General features: G+C 38.1%; 1 protein-coding gene across 5 annotated transcripts in view; it reads right to left on the bottom strand.

Moving 5' to 3' along the window:
• CADM1 (cell adhesion molecule 1) overlaps nucleotides 1–22,764 on the bottom strand; it is a 181,377-nt gene that overhangs the window by 15,920 nt on the left and 142,693 nt on the right. For 2 of the 5 annotated variants that reach the window (XM_075190678.1, XM_075190674.1), the window contains 2 exons: nucleotides 13,113–13,187; nucleotides 5,148–5,180 (listed from right to left, as the gene is read on the bottom strand). The exons of 1 other annotated variant lie outside the window; for it this stretch is intronic. In XM_075190678.1, coding sequence (XP_075046779.1) covers nucleotides 5,148–5,180; nucleotides 13,113–13,187 — 108 coding nt within the window. The remainder of the gene's footprint in view (nucleotides 1–5,147; nucleotides 5,181–13,112; nucleotides 13,188–22,764) is intronic. 2 more of the 5 variants (XM_075190675.1, XM_075190676.1) reach the window with 2 other exon arrangements.

Raw genomic sequence — 22,764 nt, 5'->3', positions numbered from 1 at the left:
ATAATGGAGTATCTTGTTTTAACTAAAGGGCCTAATCATTCAGTGTTTCTTAACATTTTGCATTATAATACAAATTTTGCATTTTCAAAACAGGACCCCAACTCTCCAGAAGCCAGTGAGAAGACAACAAAGCTGCAAGAACAAGCAAGACTGACGAGCAACAACAGGTAAGAAACAGCGGCACAATCTGTCTAAATTTGAATGCTGGAGAATACTCCTGAACATTCATATTCAGGAATATTTCCATAAGCATATACATTGGGGGGGGGGGGGGGGGCTACAGGTGTATTAGCCTAGGGCGGGTGGTCAGAACCCTTAGTCAGGCCCTGGTAAAAGGGCTCCAGGACAAAGTATAAGGAAAGGTGGACAGTGTGCAAAGCATAAAGCAGTACAAGAGCTTCAGGACAGTATGAGGAAAGGTGGACAATATGCAAAAAGCTCAAGGAAGAAAGAGGACATAAGGACAATGATTGAGGGCACGGTGCATGGTGAATGAAGCAGAAGTTAAACGGGAGCAAGAGCCGGACCAGTCTGCACAGCAGGACAAAACAAAGCTCAGGACATAGCACCCAGCATGACAAAGTAGTATATAGCACATGACGCAGAAGACAGTAAAAAGGAAGAATAATGTAGAATATAGTGCAGGCCAGCCAAGAACTTCCCAAACAAGATATGTTTTTATCTGCAAGTTTGTCTCAGTTCAGGTTGAAAAGTATATTACAGGCACAAGCAGATCACTAGAAAACTCGGGCTAGAATACATACATACTAGGGTTAAGCACCATGCAAACCATTGGTAATAAAAACAGGCATAAAAGCAGGAAGAGAGACAAAGGTAATAATAGAAGAGAACCTAAAAGTGTTGCAGAATCAGGAGAAAAGCAAATGCTTAGAAAGTAGAGTGATGTAGGAGAGAGGAAAAAAAAAAAAAAAAGAATATAAGCTTTAGAATGAAAATACAACAAAAAGAGAGAACATGGAAAGTGAAAGGGTTAACAAGAGAAAAATATAGTGGAAAGGAAAAGGGGGGGGGGGCAAGTGTAAGGGACAGAAATGGTGAAGCAAAATGAAGTGAATGAGAGCAAGACACACAATGTGTGTGAGTGTGAAGGAGGTCAGGCATTTGCAGCCTCATGTTATTCATGTGAAGAATCCTGATTAAAGCCAACGCTTGCAAAGCAATAATAATAAATCCTCTCCAGCTTGGGAGGAGGAGTAATGCAAACTGTCAGTGTGTGTATCATTTATACAAGAGGAGTGCTGATAAATTCCAACTGATTAAACTTCTCCGCAGACTCACTTTATCTGGAAATTAATGTATACAGACAGAATGTCACAATGTATACATGGAAAACATGTCTCCAAACCTCAGACATTCTAATTAGATGAAGGTGGTGAGCTGCTGGAGAATGTGAACACTGCTGAGAATTAGACAGAGGAAGGTTCTACTGCACAGGTGAGACCCAACATGTTACAGATGGAATCTAAAGAATTTAACAGGTTCTAAAACTATATAAATATATATATATATATATATATATATATATATATATATATATATATATATATATATATATATATATATATATATATATATATATATATTAACATATAACAAAAAATATTTACCTTCATGCTAGTTGCAATGGAATGCAATAACATGCTCTATGAAACAGATCAGACACAATGGAGATCATATACATCCGGTGCAAAATCAGATGTGCCTCAATGCGCTATGTTTGTATACATGTGTCTAGCTTCCTGCCAAAACACAAAGGCTTGCAGGGCAATACAGAATAGGCACATGGAACGCTAGTGTGTCAAATTTTGCGGATGAACTTTACCTCATTTCAATAATTATCATTTTAAAGTGGTGCAGAAGGAACATTTGTATCGGTGTTCCTTTCTGTGAGAAGGGGCACACAGCCATTTCCACTCCGCAAAAATACTTTTTTTTTCTCATTTGTGGTGGTCTTCAGGACTCCTAACGTACTTTTAATGGGAGTCACGTGGCTCCTTTTTGTTGCAGTTTGGTGAAGCAGCAACAACTGTGACACCTGTAATCAAATCTGCCCTGACGTCCCCTCCCACCTCCCATTTTCAGCCATAATCAAGGCTAAAGTAATCAAAATTTTAGAAGAAATGCAATTTTGTTTAATGAAATTAGAGCTTCTGGTTGGATGTACACATTTGCATAGTACGCTTCTTCAGATTTTTCCACCTCTTCACAGACTAAGGGGTATATTTACTAAACTGCGGGTTTGAAAAAGTGGAGATGTTGCCTATAGCAACCAATCAGATTCTAGCTGTCATTTTGTAGAATGTACTAAATAAATGATAACTAGAATCTGATTGGTTGCTATAGGCAACATCTCCACTTTTTCAAACCCACAGTTTAGTAAATATACTCCTAAGACACACTTCTAGTGTGCAGAGCAGTGGTTCCCAAACTGTGTGCTGTGGCTCCCTGGGGTGCTTCAGCTATCTCACAGGGGTGCCACAGACAGGGCTGGTGGTTAGCAAGGCAGGGAACTACTTGGTAATTAATTTGGCTTATGGGTGCCTTGAAAAAAATTATGGAGACCCTAAAGGTACCTCGAACTGAGAAAGCTTGGGATCCACTGGTGCAGAGGCGTCTCCTGAGAATGGAGAGTAGGTCTGAACATTGATGTGTGGTGGGTAGACCCATCAGGAGCACAGCGTGCAGCCAGAAGGCTTTGTAGGTCAGGACAATATCTTTTATACAACAAAGTTTAACTTGTTTCAGGTTAAATCAAATTGGACATGCCTCATGTTGCACTGCAGAATGTTATTGGCATTACATAATCTTAATGCAGCAGCTTGTGTTTTTTGTGATATGGAACATATAGGCAATGAATGAAAAACATAAGAAAATAATCTACATGCACTTGTCATGCGTTAAACCCCATAAGTGAAGTAGCAAAAAAATAAACAAAACCCCCCACCCAAAAAGAAAGCAAAACAAAGGGCAGAGGTTAACTTAAAGTTGCATTGCTACTTAACTTCTAAATGTTATTTGAGTATTCAGAGAGGTGGTTTGACTGTGGCTTATTATTGGTCTTCCTGCTCACACCTCCTCACCACAATGTCAACCAGCCAGGGCTATGAGAACCACAAAACCTTAGAAAAAACCTCTGCATGGAACAGCACCCAGGACGCTCAGCAGGGGAAGGAACTTGTGAATTTAACGATCAGGTGCTAATGCAGCATTAAAAATTGCATACACAAAACTCATGGGAGAAAAAAAAAAAGTCTAAAGTATTATTGTTTTCATGCGGTTTCCATCCACTAAACATAGCTTAAGGCTGAGTGTGGCTGGATGGTTGTAACCATTGAGATTTATTAATCTTTATGATAAAAAGAACATTGGCAAAGACACTTTTGCAAGTTCTGACTCAAGAGCACCCCTCTTATTTTTCGTGTTGTCAGCTTTTGCAAAAAAAACAAAAAAAAAAGTGTTTGCACGGTATTTATTAGCAGTATGAATTTCCGTCTAAGGTGCATTCATCCCATGGTGAATGCAGCGGTGCTCATGTGGAGTGAATCTGACACATATATGAGGGCAAATTAGACATGAGTGCATATTAGACATTTAACATACATTTATTATTATTTTTAGGAGACGCCCATATAAAAATGTCAAGTTAACTCCCCACACCCGTCATTCCAGGCTGTGGGTGGCAGAGAAAGCTGACCGCATGGATGGGGGAACACAGGCTGGTCTAGGTGGCACACAGATGGATACACAGTGATAAATGAAGTGACAGGTGGCACAAGAGGCACCCATATATAAGTCCCAAATTGACAAAGTCACTGTTCATTTCAACAATCAGATATGTGACTTTTCTATCATATAATTCATTGTTTAGTTTTCAATGTATGATATCCCATGCATATCTAGTGATGTCCAAACGTCAGCCCATTGGAAAGAAATGTTAATGTCACCTTCTAGCCAGGGTTAAAGGACATTGCCATGTGTACAGTGTCAAAGCTTAGTACCACCCATGCACAGTGGGAAATGCCTTCATGTTTTTCCTTAACTCCACCACTCTGGAGCATAACTGCAATTAGCCCCTTATGCACACAGAACACCTGATGCACCCATTATCCAGTGAAATTATATGAACCTCCAAAAAAGCTGGCATCTTGCTTGGTGCATTATGATAAACGCAATAATTTCCCTTTGTGATCACTTTTATCATCTTTTCTAGGTCCCATTGGTTTTAAAAACTGCTCCAGAATATTTCAATGAAGAGTTCTAAATCAATGCTTCTCAAATCCGATCCTCAGGGACCACTAACAGTGTATGTTTTCCAGGTCTCCTTGGAGAATCACAAGTGAAACAACATGCAGATCTTTACATACACCTGTGCTCTAGGAGATATAGAAAACTGTTAGTGGTCCCCGAGGACAAACTTTAAGAAACATCTCTCTAAAACTTTCTATTCCAGATTTCCTTAAGACTCACACAGACCCATCACCAGAAAAGTATTAGCTTCAATGGCTCACTCACACTTTAACTGAACTTCATGCAATTTTTCTACATGAAAATACATTCCATAAGTCAATTGGAGTGTTCCCACCAGTGCGGTCAACTGCAGTATTTTAGTGCAGGTAAACTGCAGACCTCTCATGCAAAGTGAGAAAAAAAATCAGCATAAAAAACACATAAACCTACATTAAACCTGCCTTTGTTTACATGAGTGCACTTTCACATGAAAATAAATGCATTAGAAAAGCAATTCTCAACAAATCCTTAATGACCCGGCATCAGACCACGCCCATTTCCGAACCCACCATTGCAGACACCCCTAGTGCAATCATGCATTTCATGCTCCGGTCTCAGGAAAGGACCAAAATATGGACGAGACACACAAAACGGAGCAACAAGCCAAGCCTGTCTCTGTGAAGGGATCTACTCCAAGAAAGAGGGATGTGCTGAATCTCTTAATGCGAAGAACTATAAAACAAACTGATTAAAGCTCAACAGAAATTAGTCCTCCAACATACAGAAAGGGAATTAGGAATTTGACTTCCCCTAGTGTTTGGATAGTTAAAAACATCCCTTTACATCAACGGTCTGGCTTGTTGGCATCTTTAAATAGAGAACAGAAAGCTGATACCAACCGTGAACCGCAGGCTCTGTCGTTGCACTTGCGTCTATACACAGGATGAGGAGGAGGAAGGGAAGAAACGGAAGGAACAGCATGCAAAAAAAGGGAAAAATGGGACAAAATAAAGGGAACAGATAATACACGAGCAATAATGAATCTCACACAGCATTGAATCAGTAAGACAAGGGAGAACGTGACAGTCATACAAAAAGGAGACACCTCACACTTACCTTCAGTCCTGAAAGGGGAACAACCTTCTAGGACCAAAGGAACTAGGGGTAGTGATACAACTATAGAGGAGACTACATTTATTTACTGTCCTTCTGAATAATATAGAAAGGCACTGGCTACACTCCTCCATGGCAGAGAAGCAAACAAGATATTATAAGGTCATTTGTTATAGGTTCCTCTGGATACAAAGGGGATGAAGGTCTCCATTATAGCAGATATAATATAAAATATTCTATTGCATTAAAATTAACATATTTTTTGCTTTGATTTACATGCATAAGCTAAGCATTTCAACTATAGAAAGCCATTTGGCAGATAAACCAATGTTGATGAGCATGCTATCTATCCACAGACATTACTGAAGCATAAGCTATGTTCACATATATGCAATGTAAATGCTCTATAAGTGCATTAAATCTGCAAAGTGTCTCATGGCCCACTGAGGTCACTGGTTACTAGTGAATAAGATGCATACTCATGAAAATTGATTCAGTTAAACAATGGATGCCTCCATTGTGTTGAATATGGGTACATTTTATCTTAAAAAAAGATCAGCATCATGCTACAGTAGCATAAAGTGAAACTGAGAAGAAAACATTTTTACATACACAATAGTTACATAAAGGATTTAGACAAGCTGGTTTACAGAACAGTGTCTTATGTCCTATTACAGTAATTATCTGCCACCTTTATGTAGATTTTTTTTTAAATATATTTCTATAAAATTACAAGTCTGCAAGAGATGTATTTGTAAAAACATATGAACTTGACAAGCGGGTATCCATTTCCATGTGGCACCATTTATCGTGACCACAAGCCTAAGCCTCGTTATGCATTTCCAGGGTTAAAAGGAAGTACACACAGCAATTTAGTGCGTGCCCACAGACCAGAGACTTAGAAACACTGGTCACATTTGAAAATGCCTTTTAATTAAGCAAAATGTGCCCACAAGAAATTACAGTGCACTATAGGCACCAGCAAAAATAAACCAGTTAACCCTGCATGAGATATGTAAACAACAGTGTATTGTAACTGTGCAAACAGGAGTGTCCTGTAGTAGAGGACAATTCTAATTCATTTCAGTTACTAAATTAGAGATTTTTGAACAACAATTGCACAAAAGAACTATTTAATCTTTAGAAAGGTTTCCTTTTATTAGGATTACAAGGAAAAAAAATCATATCAGCTACAGTACACGCATTGCCTCAAGAGGTCTTATTCACAATGTAATAGTTTTGTATGGCTTTTATTCACTTCCATTGGTGCAATTGGCATAACTGTGGTGTGTTAGGTAAGGAGTCTAGTTATGGATGTACCCTCCAGTAAGTTAAGTTTTTTTTTTCTTTAATGGCGTTTTATACAATTTTTGATTGATGTTTACATAGAGAACATGTATCAATAGAAAAATATAAATGACGTTCAATGGGTGAGAAAAACAAATATAGGCAGCGCAGTAAGATAAAGTAGGATATCGAGGAAAGCATCTTGAAGGAATTGCTTTCATTCAGGTTTGAAAAGACACAAGCACAATAGAATTATACACAGGACTGATTTCTATCCTCAAACTGTGAGAGAGAAAAGAATTCACCTCTTTTTCCCCTCATTAATGCTGCTTTTGTCCTGTTACCTTCAACTCACTAACACTGTGATAGTAGCATTATTAGCAAGAAAGGATTTAACATTCAATTGCCAACTGAGATAAAACATTTGGAAATGATACACAAAATTAAAACTCTGTAATCCAGCCCAATAGGTTTTGTGGCCAAAGAAATATATACATGAAGTTGATGCACTTGGAATAGGAAGCACAACAAAACCAAAACAAGAACATTATGCCCATCAGCCAATCATGTTTTCTCCAATCATTCTATCCAGTGATTAGTTGCCAAAATTATTTTATTTAAAGTAAAGGGCACCTTCACTTTGGCATAAATCCATTTTTAGTAGGAAGCAAATGTCATATTAAAAAGGTGTAAACCAGTCACTGTATCAAATTTAAAATGGTTAGCGCAAAGATACAGGCTTACAGCAGACTGATAAGACTAGGGAAAAGGTATGTAATAATTACAAAAAAAATAAAAATACAAACCAAGCTATTTTTGTACACGGAACATGCAGCGATTGTATTACAGTATTGGGGCCTGCTCCCCTGAAGAGTTAAAAAAAAAAAAAAAAAGTGATTAGGGATGTTAGTGTTTAGTCTGATTAAGAGCTACACGTTCTTTTGGCAGTCATAGATGAGGGGTTCTGAATGAGACTACTATGGTCCCATGTTCAGATGTGGAGACAAATAGCGATGGTGTCACATGTGTGTGGATTATCAGATAAGATAATTGTAGAGTTTATCCGACAACGAGTGGGCTTGAGCCAGGAAATGCACTGACCTTATACAACTAAAAATTAAACTTCATTGATGTGTTATTTTGTACTTTATTGTTCATTGCTAAATGAGGCAGCAGAATCTACAGCAGAGGCAAATGTTGGTTGCAGTTATGGGGTAAGAGGAAACGAGGTGTTCCTTTCACTTTACTCAGTTTCTCACAAATTACAGGCTAAAGAACTGGTACTTATCGCCCTTTTGATGTTCCCCAGAACCCTTGGGCACAGGGAAGGGAATAATGTCCCATTACTTGGGGTTCAGCGTAATCTGCGATTGTAAATGTGTCCTTATGTAACTGTGATGTACTCTGTAAGCCAATGTCCTGCTGAAATGTCATAATATATATGGAAGGGACATTTCCATACACAAGTGCAGGGCTATTCTTCATGCGTGGGGATCAGGAGTATTATGTGTATGTATGTTACAGTGCTGCCATGTGTGTCATTTATGTGATACAGTGTAACCTTGTCTCCAGATTTCATTGTTACAGGTGGGTTACCAGTAATTCTGACAAGCTGTTGGGAGGTGGTTTTGGAGGAAGTCCATATATATAGAAGTTGGATCTCAAAACATAGTCATGAAGCTGCAATGTTCAGAGTCTGCCTATTGTTAACAGGATATTGTACATAGTATATTACAGTATTGCACTGTGTCTTGATATTGTGTAATAAAGATAATGTTGTATATTGTCCTTGTCTGTAGACTCTAGGGAACCGGGACTGTATTGTGAGCTCCGGCTTGAAAAAACTGGTTTCCTGCCATGGGGTTATTTACCACTTTAACAAATCATAGTAATAACATTTGGGGGTAAATCCACCTTTATCAGGTTTTCTACCACCTTAATGTTGATAGATACCTATTCAATTCTCTTATTAAATGGGCGAAATAAAATATCAGCTGAAACCTCAGGATCTATCCTCCATTTGTCCATGTGATTTGTACCAATCGTGCTGGTGAGAGGAGACTATTAGGGTTGGATTGGTACAGTTGTCAAAAAAACTGTTAACTGTTTGTGTCGTGTATACCTCTAAAAGCAAACAATCACTGCAGCAGTGTTCAACAATGAAAGTATCAACTGTCCATTGGAACTGGGAACTTTATTTAAAGATTAGTGTTGTTGCCTGATGATCGTTACAAATGAAAAACTAAAAGCAAATACAGATCATCATTTTTGCCCTTTGCCAAGTCAAATCTGAGCTCAGCCAATCAGATTTTGATCTGGAAGAACAGTGTCCCAGACTATTCAAAAGTGACTTATGAAATCTGCATGTGTGCGACACGTTTTATTCTACCAAGGCATGCAAAGATATGGATTATCAATATTGTCAGTGTAGCTTAGTCCCATATCACCCAGTTTGTGAGGTCAAAAGCGCCAATGTTGATCAGGATTGCTGCCATGGATCAATCGGATGTAAATCAGATCTGTTGCAAAATCCAGTGAACCACATTATGAAAATGTGACCGTACTAACCAGCCCCTATGTGAAAATGGTGGTCTGGTCACTCAACTTAGGCACTGGGCAACTGTATCTCTCTAATTTGGTCACCCAAAAAGACACATATATATATATATATATATATATTATTTATTCAGAAAAAGTATTGTTTTTGTTATATATATATATATATATATATATATATATATAGTTTATTATGATGATCAGTCCTTTTCAATTTTTTTTTTTAATAGTTTGCACAAATTACTCATGCCTGTGATGAAAGCTGTACACCCAGAAATGTGGAAGTTTTAGACCAAACTATACACAAACCACTTTAAGTGTATGTTTAAAACCATCACCAATCCGGAGGTTGCACAGTGACTAATCTGACAGTGTGTGCAGCTATCAGCTATTCACACTAACTGACCTCCATAGTATAAGGCCACTCAGCCAAGTACCTAACAGAGAGACCGGTTTAATGTGCTCTCACACATGTAGCGTCACTTGGAGCTTGGTCTAAGCATCGGGAACTACAACTACACGTCTAAAATTCTAAAGCTTAGCACAAAAGCAACAAAGTAAACACAAGCGTTATCAGAATAATATAATTAAAATACTACATGGGTATTCAATTCAATAAATAAAATTAGTGTTCAAATACTATTAATTTTGCATGAGCTATTAAAAACATGCTTTGAAGATTTTTGTTTTCTCTAATCTACAGAAAGAAAGAACGTGATAAAATTATAGATACAAAATGATTAATCCTAGTAGTTAGTCATCCCAGAATACAATTGAAACTACTCTTCTGTAAAACCAGGTTGAAAACAAAATAAAAATATGTAGATGAGCATCCTGTATCTCTTACATTGTTTCCCCCAAATTCTAACCCCCAACCACCACTGAAACTGGCACATACCTATAATCACAATTCTCCTACGACAGGCTTATAATTGTGCCTATTATCATTGCAAGTGGCCAAGACAAAAAATGACAGAAAGAGGATTCCTGCATTGTTCAAGATATATATAGTACGTGTGCAGTGTTCTCCCCAAAACATTTGGGTGGCATTAAAATGTAGCCGGGTGAGGATAGTGTAATACTTTGCAATAGTATTGAAAAAGTTTGGAGGTTATTGCCCACACTGGTCAGGGACTGGTCAGCCTGGCGGTCAGTGGTCTAACACACACACACACACTGCTGGCTGTAGTGCTCATATAGTGCCTGTTCTAACAGGAGAAACAATGGTTTATTCTATTATAATAGGGCTCTGCTGGGCTCCAAGAGCCGGATAGCAAGTAAAAACACCTGGGAAATAGGTGCTGGGGAGAACACTGGCGTGGCATCAGATGATTGGGCAAACTAAAATAACTGGCAATAGATTGGTCTTTAAAAATATTTAAGTTTATGTTACACCACCCCCCCAAAAAAAATGTTTTAGCACTGGTAAGTTTCACTGTAATTTAAAACAGAAGGAAACAGACCATAATTTTAAGACCATTACTGAAAAATATACACTTATTGAAACAAATATTTTTTCCAAATACAGTCGTAAAACGTTACAGTAAAAACTTAGCATCTATTGTGAAAATACTCAAATTGTGAAATCGCCTAAAACCAGCTCAGCCTGAAAATAAACAAAACTGTCAATGTCACCTCAAATTACTGTAATTAATGCAAATAATACGAAAAGTACCACAATGGTAATTAATATATGCATGCACGATGATAAATGAATATCAAATGCACATGATTAATTAAAGACTCAAATGGATTGAAATGCAAAATTATAGAAAGAAAAAATTAGCAAGCCTCGCTGATGTCTGTCAATCAAATACTGCCACTAATACATGTACACTGTAAACCAAGTGGTATAATTTCTGAATTGCATCATGAAGGTTAAACGCTAAAATGCATAAATAAAGTGCACTAAACTAGAGAAAAATTTTATAAGAAATGTTGCATTGAATATATCATAAATTGACATTTAAAAAATAAATATAAAAAGTTGATGCTTTAGTCATCAAAAAGCCAGTGCTGTGCAGGAGAAATGAAATTGAGGTGGATAATAGAAACTAAACGTGATGAAAGCACTAGACACTGGGCATTCAGCTGCTGCAAGAAGGTCACATGGTCCGCATGGTACCTGGCGATAAAGGCATAATGTGAAAGCTTTCTGCAAGAGGCTTCTTCAGGGATAGACTATTTCCACCTTATTGTTGTACAGATTGCCCTGTTGCACTACCATCATACATATTATGTAGCCTCTACAGCTTGTCCTTGTTAATCACATTGGGGGTGATCTTTACCTGGAACACTGGGAGTTCTAATGCATTTATGCAAAAAATAACAATGTATATATACATACATATACAGTATAGTAGAAAAAAGAAGCGCTTTCCTTATGAGTGCAATAGGGGCTGCCTTACATTACAACATATTCACCATAGATGTCATACGTTGCGATGCTAGAGATTAGTAGCTAATATCCAAACTACTGAGATTATATTCCATAGAGTGTCTTATATTTATCTCTGGCGCCACACAATGCATTCAAAAAATGACCATAAATCAAGGAGAATATAAAAGGGTGTACTCAATTATTGTTTATTCTAAAAATGAGATATATTCATAATGGTATAACCACCATTAAGTCATAACTATGAATTCATTAAAGATGATAGACAAGATAATCTCGAAAAAACAGTGTATGTTGATATAAAAGTCAATAGAAATGTTGAAAAGATTAAAAATAAAAAAAATATATAAAAAAACAAACAAAAAAAAACTCCGTAGCGTGAGTACTCACGTATCCTGTAGTAGTTAATGTGGTGGATATATATATATACATACATATACACATATATATATATATATATATATATATATATATATATATATATATATATATATATATATATATACATATATATACACATATACACATACATATACATACATACATATATATACATACATATACATATACACATACACACATATATACACATATATACACACACACACATATACACACACACACACACACACACACACACCAAAGAAACCTGTACGTTGTGTACTTTGAAAGTAAAATGATGTATTAGAATAACTGTTGCAGAACTTTTTTTTATTTGCCCTACCTTACCTGACAGCCTACTAATCTACTACTAGAGAGATGTATAAAAAAAGGATCACCTTACAATTATATAGATGCCCACATCATTGGACTCTTCAGTTCCAGGTCTTTCTAACTGGAAGCGGACCATAAAACGGTCTTCGGTTTGGTTTCGAAATTTGTCCAAAATGTGCAGGAACCGTATTTCCCAATGTTTGTAATTATGCCCAGTTTTGTACATTTGGTCCCATGTCTACACTTACCTTTGCTGGCTACTGCGGCTTAAACAGGCACACTAATGGCTTGGGCCATGATGATAGGATATCAAAGTAGCAGACAAGTCTTACCTCTTATGTGTATTGTCTTGCTACATCCATGTGTATTTGATCTGTAAAGGGCTGTTATATTTTGTCACCCCTCCCTGAAACAACAAACCCCTCGCCCACCCATCAATACCGGCATTCTAGTTTGACAAACCAACATGGTCGTTTATTTGGCCCATAACTTGTTGCTTTGACTATTTGTCCCTCAAGAACAATGGTCAGTCGTTGAAGGTCACATATTTGGCCAAGTTGATCTACATTGGCTAAAATTGGCTGACAAATTCGCAACATGTGGACCGATCAGGGTTGGAAATCGAATTTTGTAAGGGAATGAAATACTGGAAATTCGGGATGATAGAAACCATGGGACTGCCATAGTGATATGAAAGTGCTCAGCCACATTGTCATGAAAGAATTTTGGTCAATTGACCTCAACCCAAAATTCATGCAGGGAAGTGACACACACACATGTAATGACGTTACCATACCTGGGATGGTGGAGGGTGTGGTAGTTGTGGTGGTAGTGGAGGTTGTTGTGGGTGGTAGGGGGGTAGTGGGGGGATCTGGATGGAAAAAACAAGGAAAACAAAAAGCCAAATTAAAAAATAAAACAAAAAACACATCACAAACAGCACAATCTTAATGGAGGATCAGTAGGATATCAATGTATCGATGAGAATCAGCACACTTTTAATGTGAAAGCAACAAGAGTTAAGCAGGATATAATCTGGAAAGTATCCAGAAAGTGGTTAACAGGCAATTAATAGGATAATTAATACAACAGTAAAAAAAAAAAAGACAAACATTATACAAGTGGAAAAATCAGCAGGATATTAATAAAATATAAAATGAACATGAATTACATAGTACACAAAGGGAATTATTTGCGAAATTTACATGATATATAGCAGACAAATAAAAAAAAGCGTAATCCCCAAATATGAAGTTAAAATTGGTAATAAATTCTAAAATAAGATAAAAAACAAAGCAAAAAAATGTCTGTAATCAGTAGATATCAGAAATAAAGAAAAAATTTTGAACGTCATAATAAGCATGAACACATTTCGACAAGCTGTACAATGAAATAATAATAAAAAAAAAACATTGATAGGTAATGTCATTAAGTGCAGGGGAACAACTTAAATTGAAGTCATGTTTATATACTAATGAGCGAATTAGTTCTATAAATGTGGTGACTGCAGAGTGTTACCTGTCTCTTGGGCCTGGCATGCAGGAATTGTTAGGTGCGTGATTTCAACAATGCCATCTGTGTGCTGTTAAGACTGTGCCTGTTTGCTAAGCTGCACTGGTGCAAATATCGTGTTCACAAGCTTTACGGTGGACACACCCACCCCTGATGTCATCATAAGAAGATACGTACACATGATGCAAGATTCATTATTGCTGGAATAATTATAAAACTCATGCAAATGCTATGTACCAAACTTCAAATTCTAGAAAGGCAGATTGGTATTTTTTTCACTACTTTCTAAACCAGTCCGTACAGTTTTGATCTGGCCTACAATAAAGGTCTGTGTGCATATATAGGGAGTGACAACTGTGTGCAATGCTCTCTGATAAGTCACTTCACAGTCACAGCGTAGATCTTAAGCTCTTTTGACTACATGAATGTGATTTCATGCACCATGCACAGAACATCCCTGAAATCAGCTCTCAATTCAAGTAATCTGGTTAAAGAATAATTTCATTGGAATGATTTAACCCCACCCCTTAGTGATGTCACACATTAAAGAGCCTTTTTAATTTAGGTGCAAGTTTTGCCTAGGAGCAAACAATGTTGCGCTGCAAGGGGTGCAAATACAAACTTTTCCTGGATGCAAATGCTGCATATGCTCCACACACATACTTGCCAGCTTTATTATCACACTATGTTAAAGATGGGCTAGGCCACACTCACAACTCTAATTTTACACTTTTAACCCTGCAGCACAAAATAGACTTTTCGGGTACAAATCTGGCATTCACTCTTAACTCTAAGTCCGTCTATTTTCAAAAACACATGCAGGGATAAAAGGAGAATTGTTCATGTGGAAGTCACCTACGTACATTCCCCATTGTTGGTAGTAAAAACAGAAACAAGTAGAAAAAGGTGGCAATATGAATGGATAAAACATGGTCTGGGACAGGTTGTGTTGTTGTTTGTTCCTAATTTTTCCAATTGTAAATGTTGTGTGACATGGGAAAGTGGAGGCAAGTTTGCAGTCGCCTGGTGTTTGGAAAAAATTCAAGCAATGCAAAAAACCTTCACACTGGCAGTAGGGCAGTGTGATTTGTAGCTCATCCCTGAGCAGTGTGTTGTATAATTTGCATATATAATTGTGAAATTCGGAATAGTTTATGTATTTTAATAGCCGCTGCAAATCCCTGATAAGAAAATGGTGCGATAAAAAAATAATAATAATGTTGTACTACTATTCCTCTGTAAACCAAAACAATGGAACATCAAGAACAGAAACATGCTTACATCGGTGCAATTTTCTCAGGAACACAATAAGCAAAACATGTATAGCCAATATGTTATGGATAGAGATGAGTGGATCTGCCATGGTAAGTAGACCGATTAACAAAATTGGTGCAATAGGCAGATTCTGGGAAAACCAATTCATAAACCTTTAATTCCTTGTTAAAATAAGTCATGTCATGGTAAAGATTTGTTTATTTGAATTTTTTTTTTCCCCCCTTTAGAATTGTTTTTTTGTGTGAAAATGTATTCATTGAATTTTTGCATATCAAAAGGAGTAGTGGGGGGGAAGGGGTTCAGAAAGAGAAGCGAGGTAGGGGAGAGGGGCACAGGGTTCATTTGGGACCAATGGCAATTATACAATATACAAACTTGTGGTCACCTGAAGGAGGGTCCCAAGAGGACAGGAGGGGCTTTGGGCGGTTTGAGGACATGTGAGGGGAAGGGGGAAGGTGGGGGTTTGTATAGGAAAATAGGGGGATGGGAACCAGAATGTGTATAATGGGCTATAGGTTAGGCTTGTATTACGGGCTATCAACATAGTAGGAAGTTCATGGGTTCCGGGTGGAAGAGAACTGGAGATGGGGATTATGAATAATACTGGTAATGTGTTTTATTTTATGGGTTTGCCAAAATTTCAGAGTGGTTGGATGTGGGAGGGTAGTTTTTATCCCCTAATTTAGAGCGATTAGGCATCTCGCTACCATGAGAATGTGCAAATTTAATTTTTGCGTGTTTTGGTGTATCGGGGACTGTGCCTGGGAGACAGGGATAGGAAATTATATCTTGGAGTCAGAGATGAGTGCTGCATTCAATCAGGTGGCGGACCTTGTTCCAAAAGTGTACTATTTTGTGGCAAGTCCACCACATGCGGGACAGGACGCCCTCCTCCCCACAGCCCCTCTTCAGCCTGAGGTAGAAGCATTGGGGTAAATCTCATGGGCACCAGGCACCAAATGAAAAGGAGTTTGTATGAGTATTTTTTAAGTTGGATGCTTTCAGCAAGTTTCACGGATTCGGGTCCACTCCTCCGGGCACAGGACCTCACCCTTGACTTCCTCCCATCTAAGCTCATTTCTTTCCTTGGCGAGATAGTTGTGTTTAATAAAAAGCCAATAAAACACTGAGATCAGGCCAATAGAGGGGGACCTGCCAAGACAGAAGGACTCCAGCATGGAGGGGAGATGAAGGTTCCTGCGTTTTATTTTGTCATGATAGACGTGGGGAATCTGGATATACTGGTAGAAGGTCAAAGATGGGATCCCAAAGCAATCCTGGAGGCCAAAGAACTCTGGGAAGAGGATTGAAAGTACTATGTCATAAAATAATTAAATTTTATGAGATGTCCAGTTTTTGAATGTGCTAGGGTCCATTCCTGGAGCGAACTTGGGGTTGTTCCAGAGAGGGGACATGCGAGGACGGTCTGTTATCAGGTCAAAAGCTCAGATGTAAAAGTTCCAGATCAACAGCATGAATCGTAGAGTTGGAGAGAGTTGGGAGGAAGGGGGTCAATATTTGGGGTCAATCCAGAGCAAAGAGTAGGGGGAATGCAGGTATAGAAGGTAACCTTCAATGTTCACCCAAAGTCTGGTATGGGTGTGGGAGTCAGTACCGCCTGTGTAAGGTGTACGGCCATGTAATATTTATGGAGGCAGGGAAGGCATAAACACCTGTCTAATGAGCGTCTATAAAGGGGGAACTTGAGAATTGTGGAGGGGACACTGATTGGAAGGGTTTGGAGAACGTAGAGTAGTCTTGGGAGCAAGTTCATTTTAACCACTGCTATTCTACCAACCCAAGAAATGTATTGGGTAGCACAATAACAATTCCTTTAAAAGGTAGGGGTGACGTGCAACTGTTAGCGAGGATGGACGCCGTGGGGTTATGGTAGAGTGCTGAGATACACCTAGAGGATATGGCACACGAAGGGGCAGGCAACTCAGTTGCACGCCTTCTCAGCATCGAGGGCCAGGGCGGAGTTGGATGTTTTGTTGACAATGTGGATTAGGTCTATTACCTTGCGGGTGTGCTAGGTATGAACCCGACTTGGACTGGGTGTACCAAGGTCAGTATGACCATGTAAGTTTATTTGCTAGTAGTTCATCAAAGAGTTTGATGTTTACATTAAGGAGCAAGATGGGTCGGTAACTGGAGCATAAGAATGGGTTCCACCTTAGGTATAACCACCAAATCCGTTCTGGTAGTGGCTCCATCAAACTTCTTGCCTCAAAGGAAAGAATTGAAAAGGTCTAGCAGGAGGGGCGTGAAGGGTGAGAGAAACTTTTTATAGTACACGGTCGGAAAGCCATCAGGTCCTGCAACTGATGAGTTCTTGAGCAACTTAACCGTGTGTTTCAATTCTTCTGGGGGTAACGTCGGCATTGAGGGATGCCAATTGAGCTCGGGAGAGAGCTGGGGCAAACGGCATTTCTGTACACATTGTTTGATTTAATCGTTAAGCTGTGCCGGGGGAATCAGAATCATTTCAAATCGGCATTGGAATCAACAAGATAGGTAGCAACTGTTACAAATCATGTGATTGTTGGAACAACGCTTAAGCAATCCAGAGTTACATCATGTAATCACCTGCATGAATGTGTCCTATAAACCTGACACTCGTTAGATTAGGACGAAAAAGATGGCGCAATCTAAAGAAAGCAGTCGATTCTTTGTGGCCTACAGCCCCTAATCTCCATAGACAGTCTCAGCAGTTGATTTGCCCATGGAAATATTTTTGCCTCTTAAATTGGCCATAATATTCCAGTATTAAGCAAGAGAGCTAGCAGCCAAAAGTTTCAGCCTAGGAACTATAAAATGGACAGACATGGCATACGTAATCACAATTGAATAATAAAGTTACCTCTGGCCTCATTTTGCATTATCAAATATGAAATAATCAGGCAATAACTGGTTAAGAGAAAAGGCTGAACCTTAGATGACATTTAAAGTATGTAATATATCACAAATATTCTGTGGAAAATTACAATCATTTCACACTACTACTAAGCATGCTTTGTGAAGATGTTAAAAACTTCCATGCATGGATTCTACCTTTCAAATTCTTGAATTGAGTAAAGTAGTAATAAGTAACTACAATTATTGTAGTTAACTATACAATTATTATTTTTCAAGAAATATTAAATATAGTGTTTATATTTGTACACTGAATTGATTTCACACATCACTAACCAATGGATAATATTGAAACAATTTGCACACACATTGTTGAACATAATAATAATTCAATAATGGAATGTTCCTAACACACAAGCTTGGGCACTATCTACTAATATGCAATGTTGCTGTCTGACGCATCCCATGTCCCTGTGTCTACGCCCATATACTTGAAATACAATATAAAACAGAATATTAAACCATCAAATGTTTAAAATCTAGACCAAGGATATATTATGTATGCCTAACCGGTAAAGCATAAGATAAGAGCTGTATAACAATAAAACACATGGAATTCATGATTTTATCTTTTTTTTTTTTTAATCTACACTACTACCTACATAAAATATTTTACTAAGGTGCACTGTTCCCTAGCCAGAGATATGGAGGCTGCTACATGCAGTCATTTTTCCTCTGCTGGTTTAATTTAGTTCATCAATCTTAAATAGGCAGTGGAGGGTGTGTGAGTGGGAGGGCCAATAATAATCTCTTGCAGTTTTTGATTGGTCCTCCCACGCAAGCTCCTGTTTCCCTGTTTTTATGGACAGGGCAACAAGAGGAACAGAGGAGCCCTAGGAAAAACAATGGTTTTATGTTGGTGCGTTACCATAATCCTCATGTCAAATATACTTAAATAACTTCACACTAATGTCAACCCAACAATATTACTAAATAACTTGATAGTCAGGCAGTTTGGGAGCAAGAATGTGAACAGCTAATTTCGTGCTGCATATAGCTGGTTAATTTGTGGCACTGTAACTATTCAGAAATGTGTTCTGCGGTGGACCGGACCCCTCCCCCAGCTGGCAATGGCTGACAGACCATTTACAGTGATCGGACAGATTACGATGTAGTAGTTTTGTTTCATATTATGATTTTGGCTTCCTTAAAGCAATCCTGCCTGCAGCACCTGAGGAAGTGATGTCAGACTGGCACTGAGTGACTAAACTGAAAAGCAAGAAATAGTTTTGGGCTGCACATTAGAGCACACACTGGTTAGAGGGGCTGCTGGGCTTGTACAATGACCCTGCAGAGTTAGAATAGGAAATAGACAGTGCACAGTGGCAGCTCAACTGAAGATTGTAAGAGATATGAATCTATGGACTTTATAGCCAACTGGTATGGAAAAAAGAATAATTCTGATGACCTTGATGCAATACAATGGCTGCTGGGAGCAAAATATGTCATTCCTGTAGTAAAAAGAAGGTGAAGGTATAAGAATGCTTATACATCCAAATATGTTGAAGGATGGCCGAATGAGATAGGCGAAGACTCTAGTACCAAAGAGCTGCCACAAACAGCCGTCTGACTGAGCTAACAGAGGACTGCAAAATAGGACAGAAACACTTTCTGTACTTCTTGACATAGAAAGGCAACACCCTTCATTAGGATGCATGGATGCTAAAGTTATTCCCTTTTGCCTTCTTGCTGTCATATTTCAGACTGACAGATTTTCTGTGTTATCCTAATCTATCGCTGTGTCATGTAGACAGTCTATAAAAAGCCATGCATTTTTATTTTCACTTTTTGAAGTTTATCTTCATTTAACTGATCTTAGCCCCAAATGGCAGATACCACATAGGACACCAGCTTTTCATTTTGAAAAAGCCTACTTCCCATAAAAGACAGTTTTACCGAAAATCCAGAGCTGTAACTACTTCTAGACAAACATGAAATCACTCCCACTCCCCTCAGGATACATATAGATGGGTTATCACGGTTAATTAACATTTGGTGATGTGCCTCAAAATAAACGCAAAGAACAAAATAAATAATCAGAAAATGATGTGACACTTAGATAGACTCAGATTCTATTAATATGACCCCCAGGGAAGCTGTATAAGCATAAGGCAATCAAGAACAGATATCCATGTCAAAAATAATTGAGCTGACCAAAAGGGCAATAACTGAACTTATAGCTGACATAGGCAAGTCAGCATGGGACATTGGAAACACCAAGGGGTATATTTACTAAACGGCAGGTTTGAAAAAGTGGAGATGTTGCCTATAGCAACCAATCAGATTCTAGCTGTCATTTTGTAGAATATACTAAATAAATGATAACGAGAACCTAATTATACCCCCAAGTGCTGAATAGAATTTCATTTCTCTTCCACAGACTGATGTTAAAAATAAAATGACTAAATAGCATTCTGCCATGAAGAAAGACGGGGAATTCCTTCAAACCACAGGCAAGTGGTTCAATGTTCTATAGTTCCAGTTTAGCCCCGTGTACATCCAATATAGCCGTTGCCCTCCAAAAGTGAAGTACCACTAGCCTTGAGCTGCATTACAACGGACTGACTGGGCTCTCTCTTCTTATGCTGCCCAGGACACGTACAGAATGTTGGAGGTAAGATCTATTGGAAGGTTAACAGAATGCAAGCATTCTATCGTGTACAGGCCACACATTACAGTTCAGGTCAGTGAACTATGTTAGCACCAACATAAATTTAGCTTTGCAATAAGTACACATGATGCATCTAAATATTAACATTATGTTTTTATTCAAATTCAATTTCACTTGTGTTCATTCCCTATTACATCAGTTTCACAATTATATAGACCATGTGGTTTAAATTAAGTCAGTTAACGGAAATTTTTAACAATTCTTTATACACATTTTAAATTTTTAAGGGCTCATGTATATTTGTTGGTATCAGCGTTATGACTTAGTCACTCGATTACATAGTGTTGTCAGTACTTATATACCAATATATGGAATTTTTCACAAATCAATGGCTTTAATTGTGTGCTTCTTTGGTGTAGATAAGTTGCTGTCCTTTCCGATGAAAAGTGTACTCCCAATTGGAAATGCTGCCAGATTCCTTTTTCAAACAATTATGTGTGATTTTTATTCAGCAGTGCAAGCAAAATTGCAGCCTGCTTTCCCATTAACTGACACAAATATGCAGAGAAATTAGGCTATCTGGCTAAAAACAGCCAACGTGTTTAAGGATTATTAGTAGAAAATATAGCTTAAAGCAGCCGTTTTTAAATGGGGCATATTTTCCACTGGTAAAATACATAAGAGATTTATATATTTCTATGGTCAGAAGCAAGTTACCCAATTACTACAGTTAAACCGTTCTACCTTCTTGAAAACGAAAGTGAACACGCAAGCTTCGTACCCCATGTAGTTGTGTTACAATTATTACCGTATGTGTGCTATACATCTGGACCATTACAAAATTACAACATCTCTTCTTTAGAGATAGAGACTAGTTATGGCAGCCTTCATAATAACCTAGCTTTTCTCTCCACTCTTCCCAAAGTGATCGAAAAAACAATAATGTGTTAAATTGGGGAGCACTTCATGTTCCTGCTGCCACCTGTTAATGAGCGACTGTTCCCTAGGCCCAGATGAAAGGGATGCAGAGAAGTAATCTGGCTTTGAACTTGTGAGAATGGAAAGGTGAGTAGGGAGTGAGGCGCGTGTACTGTGCGTGTGATATGAAACGTTCGCAGGATGTCAGCCTCCAATCAGAGGCACATCTGGAAGTCCCTTTATCTCTCCCAGAGCCGTCCTGTCTGTAATTAATACATCAAACCCTTAATTACAGACAGCACATTTATGAGTGTTCAGGGAATATGGCTGCAGAATGGTGTCACTGTCAAGATGACAAAGACAAATAGAAGACAAAGTGACAGCTTAATGTGGCAGAGTCTCTTACTATGAACTGATTGTGTGTGTGATATAGCTATATTCATGCACGTCACTGATACACTAATGTATACAAACCTAAGGGAAAACCTCCACTTACAAATTATCTGTCAAGACCAATAGTGGCATGCATTGGCAGTGCAACGGGAGAAACTTATTTTTGCAGACGTTAAAGGGGTATTATAAGAAAAGCAGTGTTTCATTAGATGACAATATTCTTCTTGTGGAGTGAAATTAAAATAATTTCATATATCTCAGGTATGCTTTGCTCAAAGGTTATTGCAAAGGAAAAACTCATTTTTCATATTTTGAACTCTAGAAGCACAGTTCCACCCCATCTTTTATCTAGCTAAAGCAAGCAATATGGCTGCTCCCATTCATAATACTCATTTAGAGAAAAGTCTGTGCGGAATAACATATGTATGGAAAGAACGTCTGTATTCAAATGAAAAGCTTGATAAAGATGGCGTAGCCAGAGAAGAGCTCTCTGCATTCTGAGTTCATAATCACTGCAGTGAGTTTTGGTTCTACTAGAAGACTTCAGAGTATGTTTGCGTTTGATGAAGGAGTTGACAGAAGAACTGTAAAGAGGCCTCTAAGCACAAAAACCACCTTACGTTCTCTACAGATCTGCTGTAAGGAAACGTGTTAGGCCTATGGATTAAAGATATCAGGTCGATTTTGTATCATTACCTAAAGTTGTCTACATATTCAGCATCTTTATTAAATTGGATTGCAAATATAAAAATGGACATTAAGTGTGTGGTGTCTCCATAAAATAAAATGTACTAATCCAACCATGCTAATTTACTGAGCAACA

The sequence above is a fragment of the Mixophyes fleayi genome, chromosome 11, assembly GCF_038048845.1.
Source record: "Mixophyes fleayi isolate aMixFle1 chromosome 11, aMixFle1.hap1, whole genome shotgun sequence".
Classification (NCBI taxonomy): domain Eukaryota; kingdom Metazoa; phylum Chordata; class Amphibia; order Anura; family Limnodynastidae; genus Mixophyes; species Mixophyes fleayi.
Note: the sequence above shows the minus strand (reverse complement) of the source record. Positions and strands in the feature narration are given on the sequence as shown.